This window comes from Sphaerodactylus townsendi, linkage group LG04, assembly GCF_021028975.2.
Source record: "Sphaerodactylus townsendi isolate TG3544 linkage group LG04, MPM_Stown_v2.3, whole genome shotgun sequence".
NCBI lineage: Eukaryota > Metazoa > Chordata > Lepidosauria > Squamata > Sphaerodactylidae > Sphaerodactylus > Sphaerodactylus townsendi.
Genome location: NC_059428.1, coordinates 71,607,626 through 71,621,585, shown reverse-complemented (window position 1 = coordinate 71,621,585; position 13,960 = coordinate 71,607,626). Strand labels below are relative to the sequence as shown.

Sequence of the window (13,960 nt, the reverse complement as noted above, 5' to 3'; positions counted from 1 at the left end):
GGGAGCTTCAAGTATTAAATTCGTTGGACCACAGAGGAAGCTATTCATCCTAAGGTGGCTTAGAACTCTTGTGGCTAATCTATTTTTCTAGAGTTAGTTAAGAGGAAGACTGCTGACGCCTAACAGAAGAATGGCCTGAAGTAACTGACCACTGGACTCTTTCACAGATGGGTGGCCTCTTCATGCCTAGCAATCTCAAATTGAAAACAGATACAAATCAAGCTTGAAGGTTAGTAGAACTGTAAACAAATACTGTTGAAAATATTCAAGATTTTTATTCACTTTTTATCCACTAGCTTGTTTTCCAATTTCTTTTCCATAACAAGTTTATTTCTTAAACCTGTTTTAAATCCTTCCCTTACTATTCTGCTTGTGAACGTTTAATCCTTCATGGATTATTGTAATAATGGAATCTTACAGAGCCGCAAATGAGAAATGCCAGAATCTCACATTAACTTCAACAATTTTTATACTAGGAGTTAATTTTTCCAGTCACAAATAGGGCTGTGAAATTCACAAAAATTATACTCCTTTAACCCATTTTATAGTATTTACAAACTTAACAGTTATCTATAAATAGAATTCTTTTCAGATACACATATTGCAAATTTGTGTCAATTATTTACATTTGTACCCAGAAACCAAACCCCTTCCCTAATATATACAAATACCTCCTTAAGTAGTGATAAGCTTTTGTGGCATTTTAGTGAAGTTCATTAGTTCCAATATAGTTGCACAAGTGTTATCCTTCTTTAAAACTAGACAAGAAGATCTTATCTGGGCTAGTGGCTAATAAAACTGTCTTGCTTATGGACTCTTCACAAGAAATCAAATAATTTAATATACTGAAATTGTACTTTTATATTTTGCTCATGTCCTGTGGGGGGAAAAATCCCCAGCTTAACTAATTTTTGTAGTTGAACTGAAAAGCTAAGTATATATGTTGTGACATTGTGTCGCCTCAATGATTCTTAAAACAGTACATAAAAAGACAAGCCAAAGACAGGTGATTTTGTTGCCAAATAAATGTTTTTAGATTACTGGTTTTTTTTAGCTAATAAAAGCAAGTTATCCAGCTGATGATAATAATTTATGAGTATTCAAATTAAAGTGTAAATTTAAAGTCCAGGTATAAAACTGATTTTAAGTGACATAACAGTTTTTGGTAAACATTCTGGAATATTACCATTTTCCAGCAAAAATAGGTCTTAAGTTATGAAAATAGTAGAGGTAACACAGATGCACAATGCTGGAAATACACAATATGGAAGGACTAGTTTTTTGTAAAGACTGGGTTCCCGCAGCCCCCAGGGACATTAAAAACCTACTGAATCTACCCAATATACTTTTGTCGCTGTAAAATTAATTAATTCATGTGCTAGAGGTGACTAAGAACTACATAGGTTGCAAGGAGAGGGAAAACAGTGTAACCTAGTATCAGGACAGAACAGCAACTAAGGTTGTAGCAGTGAATTTCAGAGAAATGCTTATGTACAAAAATACATTATTTCTGAGACCTGGAAAGTTCCCACGCACTCTTATTTACAAGCTGTCACTTTCACATCAATAAAAACACATTTATTCTGTCTTTGATTTCAGTGTAAATTATACACAATTACATCAGTTAAACTTTTTTAAATAATCATTTGTACAACACATTTACAACTGAAAAATATATCAGTTGCTATGGTGTGACTGCCATTTGCTGGACCAGAACAAATTCAACTGGACTTCACATCTCCCCTTAACTGGACTGGAAGAGTGGTCAAATAAGGCGCTCTATAATTCTTGCCTTTATTTGCTTCTTCTCAGATTTTTCTAGAATAAGGTGCAAATATACATATAGGTCAATTATTGTAAAGATTGTAAAGACTGAAAAGAACCACACATGGCTCTGTAGTCCACAATAAGTTAACAGTAGTTGAGAAAGGGGAACGGAACAAACTTTGGTTTAAAAAAATATAAAATGACAAATATTTAATAAAAGCTATATACTCAAGCTCAATATAATAGTTTCTAATTATTTAAACTATCAATTTAATTTAAATTATCAACTGGGGGAGAAGCTTGGTCCAATGAACCTTTATTCCTAACTTAACCACTTATGTGCCACCTTACTACTTGCATCAGAGGGTATTATGTGTGTTTTCCCGGTAATGTAGCATAATATTTCTGTATATGGTGCAGTTTCAGAATAGAGCTAGTAGGCTAATACATTTTATATATCCCAAGGCACAGAAGTAGTTAAGTCTTCAAGAAGATATATATATACATATTTAAAATCTTGTAGATAGAATGATTCTGAATCCCACAGCTATTATACAAAATTTGAAAGCTATCCTGGTCCAGGAAACCAGACAGTCAGTGACAAGAAAGGCACATACTTCAGCCATTGACAGACATTCTTCAAGGCTTATTGTATGTCAACCTGAAATATTCATTGAACAGAAACCTAAGTATTCCCAAGAAAATAGCAGTTCTGTAAGCTGTTCAACTTAAAGAACCAACTGCAATAAGCATTTTTTATTTCACCATGTGATGGGGTGGGAGGGCAGGAAAGAACCCAACATTTATTTTACATACACACCCTAAAGTAGCAATATAAACTAGCTGACACAAGCTTCACTGTACATTTTAAATTGATACAATTGTTGGATGCTTCCATGGCCAATAAAGGTTGAGTTGCCATAGGCTTCATTAGCACTAGAATGTTTCATTGAAGAACAATCAGGTTATGATTCCTTAAAGTGCATTCACATTCAAGTCTCATGTATGTAAGTATACACACATGCACTGAGAGCTGTCATGTGACATTAACCTCTAAAATATGATCGTCCTTGCTGGGAATGACAAGGACCTGCATGCCAGCGCTGGAGTTGAAGACCTGCCCAGGGGAAAACGGTTGCAGGCGGGGCATTGGCAAGCCTTTGTGTTCTGCGCTGGTGGCGGAGTGGATGCTGCTCCTGCTCTTGATGCTGCTGTTGTCAGCTTGATCATCCACGTTCTTGTCCACTGAGAGATTATCATTTTCAATCCAGCTGTCTGTTTAAGAAAAGAAAATGCATAATTTTATCTCTTTAAAGAAGCAACTAAAATATCAAAAAGTATTCCAGTGAGGAGAAGCCCTAACATGTGTGGGACTTCCAAGCACTTTCTAGAACTCCCACAGGTGAAAATGAACTGTTAGATGACTGCTCTATCATTGCACAGTTCTTCCCATATAAGCAGCAGTGGCAGCCAAAGGTATAATTGTATTGTGGAAGGCTTTCACGGCTGGATTCAACTGGTTGTGGTGGGTTTTCCGGGCTGTGTGGCCGTGGCCTGGTGGATCTTGTTCCTAACGTTTCACTTGCATCTGTGGCTGGCATCTTCAGAGGTGTATCACAGAGGGAAGTCTGTTACACACTTCCCTCTGTGATACACCTCTGAAGATGCCAGCCACAGATGCAAGAGAAACGTTAGGAACAAGATCCACCAGACCACAGCCACACAGCCTGGAAAACCCACCACAACCAACATAATGTTCTCTCTCATTTTGCATTTGCTTTAAAAATATTTGATTTGGTAAGAGGCATGATAGTAAAAATACATCTATCTTGTACAGACAAAACTAAAAATACATCGATATGACAAAACATTATATCAGAAGAACATTATTGTTATTATTATTATTATTATCAACAACAACAACAACAACAACAATAAACCGCCCTCCCCCAGAGGGCTCAGGGCGGTGAACAGAACATATAGATAGAGCACACAAAAAAATCAATAATATCAAAATTAATTAAATAAATCATTAAGTAGTGGCTCTATACATGTTAAAAACCAACCCCACTAAAATGCAGCGTCCTAATATCAGATATACCGATGGCGTCCTACTAATAAATCCCCTAAGAAAAAGGGGGGGACGGCAGGGTCCACAGATGTTATAGAAAGGGGGGGGGGCATCAGCAGCCGGTCTCCCCAAAGGCCCGGTGGAACAGCTCAGTCTTGCAGGCCCTGTGAAATTCATTAAGATCCCGCAGGGCCCGCATAGCTGGAGGTAGAGCGTTCCACCAGGCAGGGGCCAGAGCTGTAAAGACTCTGGCCCGGGTGGAGGCCAGCCGCATCATTGAGGGGCGAGGGATCACCAGCAGATTGGCCTCTGCTGACCGCAGGGGCCGATACGGGACATATGGGGCAAGACGGTCCCGCAGGTACGGAGGCTGTGGACACGTTACAGAAAAATCTTCTATGTCAGGACCCCTATTTGGCTTTCCTGCATGGAAGCCTTTCAACTGCAAGGTAGTAATAATAATACATATTGGCCAAGTTAGAATGATCTGATAGAGCTAAAATTAGGAGAAATAACTATTAAAAATAGAGACCATATAAAATTTGCGGGCCAAACATGTCAGCTGAACAATTACATCTGTCTTGAAAATCTCATGAAAAGTGATATAGATGGGGGAGTCATATTAACAACTTGGAGCGATTTTGACAGGTTATTGGAAATGAATACAACTAAGACAGTTAGTAAAATCTAACAAATTCTGCTAGAACAGAAAACTGAAAAAGAAGTAGTTAAGCAATGTATGATAAAATAGACTCAAGATCATAATAGTGACATACTGTTGGAACAATGTAATAAGTATTGGAAAAATATATATGTTCACCCTGAATGCTGACTTGTGAGAAAATAATCTAAAAATGGACACAGTGTGTAACAGACTTCTCTCTGTGATACACCTCTGAAGACTCCAGCCACAGATGCAGACGAAACGTTAGGAACAAGATCCACCAGACCACGGCCACACAGCCTGGAAAACCCACCACAACCAACATAATGTTCTCTCTCATTTTGCATTTGCTTTAAAAATATTTGATTTGGTAAGAGGCATGATAGTTCTTGAACTAAGGCATGTCATTTTTGAAATACATTTTCACTGCAAACAACTCCTGTTTTCTGCTATTCCTACCTGTGCATAAGAACCAAGGTTACGAACTTCAGCGATGACTTCCAAACTTTTGATCTAAATCACCATTTTGAAGAATGCTGAAAAGCTTTAAATGAATCTTGCTACATTTTTAATGGAAATACAACCTTTCTTTTCATAACTTTAAGACATGAAGCTGCATATTTAGAACAAAAGAAAATGCAACCGATATATCCTCCACAGGCTACAGAAGATGCCAAAGGGTCTTATTTTTATGATGTGCTCTGCTGACCAACTCCTTGTTCAGAAGAACTTGGCTATCACATAAGGATCTAAATAAAATGCTAAAGATATCCATGATTACTCAGCAATGCCTAAGGGATCGACTATTGTTTCGAAATGGAAATGCATATAGGCAGAAGATTCTATGATTTTAGGGTGGAGGATTCCAACAGAGCCATTAAATAAATGCATCCTTACCCGCATCAAGCTGTATAGAGTGAGCAGAGTGATGAGGGAGGTATTTAAATACTCTGACATCAGGAATAGGGAGGCATCCAGCAAAGAGAGGCATCACTTCCATGTGCACCTTGTGGGTTGCTTGAGCTGCCACAGGCATAGATATCACTCCAGAACTCTTCCCACAGACTGCCCAGTTGCTACTGTTATCTACAACTAAAACAAATGCAATTTCAATACATTATTAAACAAGAAAACATTATTGTACATATAGTCATTAGAGTAACTGTACAACCTTCAGCATGATGAACCTGTGTAAAACACATGAATATGGATCCATCTGGATCTGAAAGAACCAGGCTTCTTCTATCATCCACAATTGTTAAATACCAATTTAAGGTTACCTGGTTTCTGGCTCCTTTCTTAAATAATTAACTGTATGGCTGAGTAAAGCAAGAGTAAGAGCTGGCAGCTGCCTGGCCCAAGACTAGGAGCCAATTCTGGCAAGTGCAAGAGAGGGTAGCAATGACGAGCAGCTAACCCTTCCTAATAGCAAAAATTTTGAGCAACACTCCAGTGGCAGTATCTGGAAGTCTATTGGAAATGACCTATGCTTGGCAACTATTACGCTATAGAAGTTCCTAAGCTTATTTATAAGACTGGAAAATTAAACTCTGTTAAAGGAGGGGGGGGACTACAGCGACAGCCGTATATACCAGTGATGGCGAACCTTTTCGAATCCAAGTGCCCAAACTGCAACCCAAAACCCATATTTATTGCCAAGTGCCAACATGGCAATTTAACCCGAATACTGAGGTTTTAGTTGTTTGGAAAGGCACACGTTTTGTTTGTTCAACCCCTTGAGCAGCAGCAGCCACCACCCTGCTCCAGCCTCCAGCAGGTCCTGCACCCTCAACTCTGCCCTGCGCTGCTCCAGCATCTCCGCCCCACCCCCTCGAGCAGGGGCCAGCCTGCTCTAGCCTCCAGCAAGTCCCGCTTGCGCCACTCTGCACCCCTCTAGCATCTCCACCTCCTCTGCATCTGCCCTCCGCCTTAGGCAGCAGCCACCCAGAGCATAGGCACCAGGCCCACCAGCCAAGTCCTCCCTACTTGCCGCAGTACGCACACGTCATGCCCAGCAGCCCAGACCAGCGTAGATGTGTGTGTGTGTGAGGGATTTTCTGCCCCCCCCACCGCCATGACAAACTCTATGTGCACACGCCCACAGAGAGGGCTCTGAGTGCCACCTCTGGCACGCGTGCCATAGGTTCACTACCACTGGTATATACATTCCACGAGACACTATCAAATTCAGTCAATGTGCACTGGATGGTACTATAAAATCATGAACTCCTCAATAACGCCAATAATCCGTTGTTAAAGTAGCTGAATGATTGTAGTGTTCCAGAGTTCCAATGAAGATGCATTTGCTCTCACTGGGATTATTTTATGAAATTACCACTATATAGACAAACTGAAGCTAAGATGAATACCCTAAACTATTCCACCACAAACCCAATCAAATTGCCTACCTTCATACAACAGTTTTGTTGTACAGTATCCATCTGATTCTGTTAGCGCTTCATCTTTATCCACATCCAGGAGGTCTGAAAGGCGGGTAATTGATACTTCCAATGAGCAGAGTGAGCCTGTTTTACAATATTCTGCCCCCAATGGGGGGGAAATCTCAGCTTTCACATTATATAATGTCTGGCAGGAGCACAATAATATTCACAGTCAGTATATACAGAATAAGATGCAACTCTCTCTACATAATTTGAACTGGTCAGAAACTGGTTGGATTAATGTATTCAGAAGATGGCATTTTTAGTGGGGTTCTCACATATAGAAAAAGCCACTTACCATTGCAAAAAAACCCAAAGTCACCCCCCTCCCAAACCTATACCTTCTCACCTCAGGATCCACCCTTAATCCTCAGGGAGAAGCATGGGATGTACTAGCTGTAAGTATTTGACAGGATCAAGAGGAATCAGACTAAACTCACTGTTGGGACAGAAGGCTCCACACTAACAAGCGCACACAGAATACTGAAAGATTGCCCAAAAGAAAGAAGGCAAGGATAGCTTATTAAAGAGAGTTTTTGCGGGATGGGTGTGAGGCGCTGAATGTATGATAAAAAGGAACTGTCTGCATTACTAATTGATAACCTCACCTCACCTTCCTGTTCCACACAATGTGCATTCATGGAGAAACAGATAATATGGTGTCCTTGCTCTCTATACATATGCACTGGCAGGAAGCCCCAGCAAAAATCCGAGAAATGGTGGCATCACAGGGACTTGTATATACGCCATCTAGCGATCATGACCCATAGGTTGAAGACCATTGCTTTAAAGCAACCAAAATTTGTTTCAAAGTTGTATGAAACAATATTATAATATTTCTCAATCCAAATAAGCCTCCTTCTACCCTGAGAGCTATTGTCAATATCATTTTAAGATTGCTTTGTTTTATCTGGTTTATGCTTTTGAGCTGCTTCTTGCTTTTATTCAGAAGCATAGCCGGGCCAAACTGTGCCTGGGGCAGGGGCATAACGAGGCAGCCCTGGGCAAACTGTAGCCCTGGGCAAAACCTGAGTTGGATGCCCCCCCCCCCAATGGGCGGCCACTCCACCACAACCAGGACATTGGTGCCTGCAGGGGGTGCATTTTTAGACATATCAGCACCAAAATTTCAGGGTATCATCTGGAGACTGTCATGATGGCAACCCCAAGGTTTGGTGCAGTTTGGTTTAGGGGGTCCAAAGTTATGGACCCTCAAATGGGGTACCCCATCCCACATTCTTTGCTAAGGAGATGGGGGCTTCCCTTTTGAGGGTCCATAACTTTGGACCCCCTAACCAAACTGCATAGGCTGGTTTCTCAGGCTGAACTTTCTCAGGCTGAACTAAGGTAAGTGGGGGGGGGGGGGCAGTGCCACGGGGGAAGGGCAATTTTCCACCCCCTCCTCCAGGCGTGTGCCCGGTGCATGGCAACCCCCCCCGACCCCTTATAGCTTTGCCACTGCTTTTATTTACAAGTTTTTATTTTAAGAACATAAGAACTATTTTATTGATTGTATGACTTGGTTTTGTTTTATTGTTTTAGCTGTGAGCTACTTTGTGCAGATCTGGAAAGGGTGGCGTATTTCCTAAATCTGACTTCCATTTTTGCCATCAGTTTGTTTTGCTTAGAGCTGGTTTAAACATTACATTCACAGCTATATTATAGGGTTTCTATGAACAAGCCTCCTATCAGAAAAAACACATTCATGCTACAACCTCAGACAATTAAAGTGAACTAAGGATAAAACAAAGGTTACTACCACTATTTCATTAGGAGACTTCCACTTTAATCCAACAGAAGAAAAGCTAAAGCACTAATTAGTGGAAAAACCATTGGTACTACTTATAATACAGCAGCTTCCTGATATTCAGTACTGTTTGCAAAAATTGATGTTTTCAAGTACTGGATCTAATTATCCTGTTGAAACAGCAGACTCCTAAAACAACAATTTATCAAGTACATTATATTCAGCATACAATGGCTACCTGAAACGATCTCCAAGTAGCACTGATCCAAACCATAGCTGTAGCATCTAGAACAGCTTCCTTATGGGTCTATGTCCTCAAGTCAGGAGCCTCTACACCATCACTAGCTAATATCAGGAAGTCCAGTAGCAACATGGAGACTCCATGATTGCCACAATTCATTAAAAAAGCTTCTTTAGCCACTGTAGTTGCAGTGCAGCTCACAAGCCAAGCCTCCGATAGTAAATGTAAAGCACAAATTAGACTTCCGGTACTGTAAGATATACTCCACCAACTCTTACGCAGATTTTCACTATGCTTTTACCAATCCTGTCTGCTTCCAATATGACAGTTCTCTCCCCTCCCCCACTCCCATCATCTTGCTTTTCTTTAGTAAGGTATCAGTAAAACTTACAAAAAAGTTTTCCAACTGGAATTCATAAATGTACGGCTTCAAAGAAAGCGAGTGCTCTTCAGAGGGAGCTGAACAGAAGTTCACTGAAAACTGGCACTGCAAGGATGTGGGAAGAGCTCTTGTCCATTTCAGTTCCCATACAAAAAATACTGCTTGCTTATTATAGATATGCTGAAAGACAGAGAGACAGAGACACACAAAGAGATTCATCCACAACTATTCCACTATATACTGTGTAGCATAACCATATACAAGCCTTAGTTTGGACTAACTCTGCATAGAATTGCACAGTTAATATATTAGTTAAATTGTGGATAGCTACTCAGCAAAACATGGAGTATAATTTTTTTAAAAGAAAGAGTAAAGATCAAAACATTATAGCAAAATGTTCTTGCTTTTCAAAAACATCATTTTACTTTTTCAATTTCTACTTTTAGTATTATAAAAACATTTACTACTGCATCAAACTCCTAGTTAGGGCTAAAATGCTTGCAGCGCCATGCTGTAAGGAGGCAAAATAAATCTTTGAGTTTATGCAGATAAAATCCCTGTGAGGTGAGTGTTCACAGAAATGGCTTCTGGTTCTTTCTCATTTTAGTTAGCATGTCTTATTTTCTTTGCAATCACAAGAGGAAATCAGCTGCAGATAAGTTTGGGGTTTATGCCAAAACATGAATAAGTATTCATCTATCCCCAATGGCCTTTCAGCTCTTACGTTAACTACCCCTTCCCATGCTGATTACTTTCTTTCCTGGTACATAACAAGAAAAGAGAATCCAGTTAAAATCGTACAAGACTATACGACTAAAGGAATAATTATATAATTTTCATATACAATTCAAGTACAACCGTATTTTTGATTACAACATTTGGGGATTGCCTTCCAATTTTTCTTTCTCTTTACTAATTGAAATTTACAATAGGTGACAACTGCTTACTGTCTACCCTAGCATGGCAGTTCACCAGCAATACGCTTCCAATCACTGAAAGGTTCAAATACTGCAGCAGTTTTGAGCTTCCTTACTTTCCAGAAAACTTTGCTGGGAACTTTTCAAGCCCCATCATCCCTACCACAGTCTTTGATACCAAAATACCAGTTGGCAACCCTTACACACACACGAGCAAAAGAACCTTAACAGCTTTGGACCTGTGTTTTTTTTCAATTTTGTTGAAAGGGTCGTAGTATTTGTTTCTCAAAACAGTCTTTTGTCTGCTTGCTCTTTTACAGAAGCTATGTGATCTTGTGCCACAAGTTTTTTGTCTCAAACAATTAGTGAACTTTTCGATTCTCAGATTCCAAGTAATACACAGCTACATTCACATAGTTCAGGAATAATAAACTTTATACTTTACCTGCTCAACTTTGGAATTTAGAGGATCCAGAATTAGATCTGTACAATTCTCAGAACTTTTTAGATTACTGTCAGATAAATGAAAACAGATTTCGGACATGTTCTGAACACAAACCTGTATATATTTTCTAGAATAAAGAGGCAAAATCAAAATATGCATGTCAATTTTGCAAATAGTTATTGCATAATATATTTCAACCCTGCCACATTTATTCCTAAACAAGGCTTAAATAGCATTGGTTCAAAAGTATTCATCTCACTGTTTCATTGAGCTAATTTATATTTAAGCAAGGCAATTGTCATTGTGTGAATTTTTAATATAGATTTTTGATTCTCATTTTAAAAGGCAACAAATAAAAAAGATACCCCACCATGCAATTAAAGTCAAAAGATAAAAAGAACATTAGAGAACTGGCAACTGAGATGTTTTCTGAACTCCAAGGACTCAAATTAAATTGGGGCAGTGTTGAGGAGTATCTTTATGTTGTAGTAGAGAAAGAAATGTTACCTTTTGCCTGCTGATAATAAAGAATATTTAGCCTTAAAGGGTATACTGAATGTAAGTGCAATAATTGTAGAGTAAATTGACCACGGACAATCAATGGTTACCTGCAAAAAAAAATTGAAGTTCTTAGGTGAAATACTGAACATTTAATTCCTGCTCTTCATTTTATACAGCTGCAATCTTTTGCAGAAGTTGTCTATCAGAATAGGGCCGGAAAAAACACCACATCAAATATTGTCTGCCTCTTTACCATTTCAGTATACAATTCACACAAGTAGTGTTAACACAAGGTAGTTAGAGTAGGAATAAAATCATGCAGATTGCAAATACTTTGAACACTTTTTTTTTTAGTTCGGGAAGCATTTCATTTGAACAAGGAAGTTTTTAGTTTCAAAGCTATAAAATGTCCAAGACAGAGTTGCCAAGTACCCCCTGGGAACTGGGAGGGACAGGATCTCGCAAAGCATCCCGGAATCCTATTGGAGCCATGAGTCTCCACAGGAGAGCATAAATATCTCACCGCCCACATGAGGAGGGAGTCGCATGCTTAGATGGGCCTTCAGGGCACAGTGGTCTGACCATAACATCTGCATTTTATCAATCAAATCCACTCCTAACCCCACACTCAAAATTAGTTCCAGGTTCTGGCCTGATTATGTGTGGAACCTGAAACAAATATACATAGAATTTTCTTCAAATACCAGAGTGCCTTCCACATCGTCGGGAACATGATGACATCATCAGTCCAATGGTGATCAGTCAAAGGCCTCAATTTAGGGTTGGTAAGACAGTGCCAGGAGGATGGGGCTCAAAGTAGATCCCCCACTCCTAGTGGAGGCCTGGCAACTCTTGTGCAAAATAGTATGGAAGTACACAGAAATCTTTCTGAACACAGAAATCTTTTTGACAAACCAAAAAGGAATACGTTCAGTCTACTGTGCCATGTAACAGGACATCAACCATCCAAATAGATTAAGAATTTTAAGTCAATTTTTTTTGTTCAGTTTCAGTTGATCTTTTTAATATTCTCGAGTTGAAACAAAGTTTTAAAATTTTAAAAAACCCTGTTATTCGTTCTTGCTTACTTTTTGATCAACTGTAGCCATGCAATTGTGGAAAGTCTCATTCTCCTTGTTTTTCCTCCACAGCTCTTTACCAGGTAGGTTTTTGTTTTCCACTGTACAAACGGAGGTTGATGGTAAGTACAGAACTTCAAGATCAAAGGCAATCACATGATAAGCAGGAGCCATTGGCAAACTGATGCTTGTGATTTTCTCAGATGACTGAATCGTCAGTGATGCTTCTGATGCCTTTTCTAGAAAGAAATGCTCCCAGTAAAAAAGAATGCAGGAGAGAAATGAAGCGCATTTTATGTTATCTCATCTAAAATGCTCGAGACAGTAAGCACGGTGTGATGGTTAAGGTGCCAGCTGAGGACCTCAGAAGCTCAGGTTCAAATCCTCACCCATGCTGCAGAAGCTTGCTGGGTGATCTCTGCATATTAAAGAAAAAATACTCAAGAGTATGGTATTTCTTTGATTGGGGAATTCTAACCACTGTGTAGCATTGTATATATAATTTATATAATATTTTATAAATATAGCCAAGTCAATGCATAGTCCATCAGTTTATAATTACTTTCCATTAGCAACTCCTTACAACTAAATACGATTTTGAACTTTACTGACTTTAATTTGAGACCAATCACTGGAGAAGCAGGGGGTGGGAGGTGAGACCTAAACACTTGAAGCATTGAAGACTTTCATACTAAATCCTCTCCTCCTCCATACATTCCCAAAAACTCAGTTTCAAAATACATAATGGAAAGATGGTAATGGAATAGCTTTGGTAAGCACTTTCGGCCTAAAGGAAAAAGTTCTTTCTTTCCAGAGAACCACCATTGAAGGAAAAGCAACAACTAACAACTCTGTTTTGAACTGCTAGGGCTGAAAGCTGCACCCAAAGTTATTTCCCCCAGAAGTGTTTTCTACACCGTGTGCAGGGAAAGCAATGGAGAAGTAACCTCTAACTGTTGACTGTGGCCTACATGGTCATCAAAAAGCTTTGGTGCATGAACTGGTACTCTAAAGTAGATTCAGCGTGCTACTGTCAACGTGATACTTGCACAACTCTTATTACTGCAGTGCTTAGGTATGTTTTTATATATCTGCTGAAGTCCCCAAAATCAATTAATATAGTGCCAAAACTGCATACCCCTGGTGTTCGAATAAATCACTGCTTTGCTCTCTGGATGATACAGGATTGGCATGACATCGGCATTACTAAGTTGCAAGGCATCACCATTCTTCATGGTGTAATGGCCGGTGGTCACCGTGAATTTTACCTTCTGAGGAATTCCAGCCAAAAGAATGTCTGTTTTTTTTTATTTAAAAAAAGGAGATAAAGAGAAACACTTAATAGTGTTGGTCTTGGGCACCTACAAAGAATTTATAAAGCCAATAAATAATGTATGAATAGGTTTGTGGAAATTAACAACATTCACTCTGTCAAACTTTTATTGTTTAAAAGTGATACATCATTATACCAAAAACATTTCAGTTATTACAACCTTTCTGGATGAATGGAAGGGCCTTCAGTCCAGAGGATTCAGCTGTACAATAAGCTCCCCTGACTAAAGCTACACAATCCAAAGGGTACATGTCAAGACCCTTTATCTTTAAGAACCTTTCTTACATATATGTTGAACGGTTACTTACATTAAAAGCCACAGTTCAAACCAATGTCCTAAATTTGAAAAAGGGAGAAGAGGAAAAGCAAACT

At 39.2% G+C, this 13,960-nt stretch overlaps 1 protein-coding gene across 2 annotated transcripts in view; it reads right to left on the bottom strand.

The window, feature by feature from the left end:
• Nucleotides 1-260: 260 nt before the first annotated feature.
• Nucleotides 261-13,960, bottom strand: part of TRAPPC10 (trafficking protein particle complex subunit 10) — a 58,613-nt gene continuing 44,913 nt past the window's right edge. The window contains exons 16-23 of one of the 2 annotated variants that reach the window (XM_048493330.1): nt 13,394-13,552; nt 12,265-12,494; nt 11,183-11,283; nt 10,676-10,802; nt 9,323-9,493; nt 6,911-7,088; nt 5,400-5,594; nt 261-3,042 (exon numbers count right to left, since the gene is read on the bottom strand). In XM_048493330.1, the coding sequence (XP_048349287.1) occupies nt 2,804-3,042; nt 5,400-5,594; nt 6,911-7,088; nt 9,323-9,493; nt 10,676-10,802; nt 11,183-11,283; nt 12,265-12,494; nt 13,394-13,552 (1,400 nt within the window). In that variant the 3' untranslated portion in view covers nt 261-2,803. The remainder of the gene's footprint in view (nt 3,043-5,399; nt 5,595-6,910; nt 7,089-9,322; nt 9,494-10,675; nt 10,803-11,182; nt 11,284-12,264; nt 12,495-13,393; nt 13,553-13,960) is intronic. The other variant, XM_048493331.1, reaches the window with a different exon arrangement.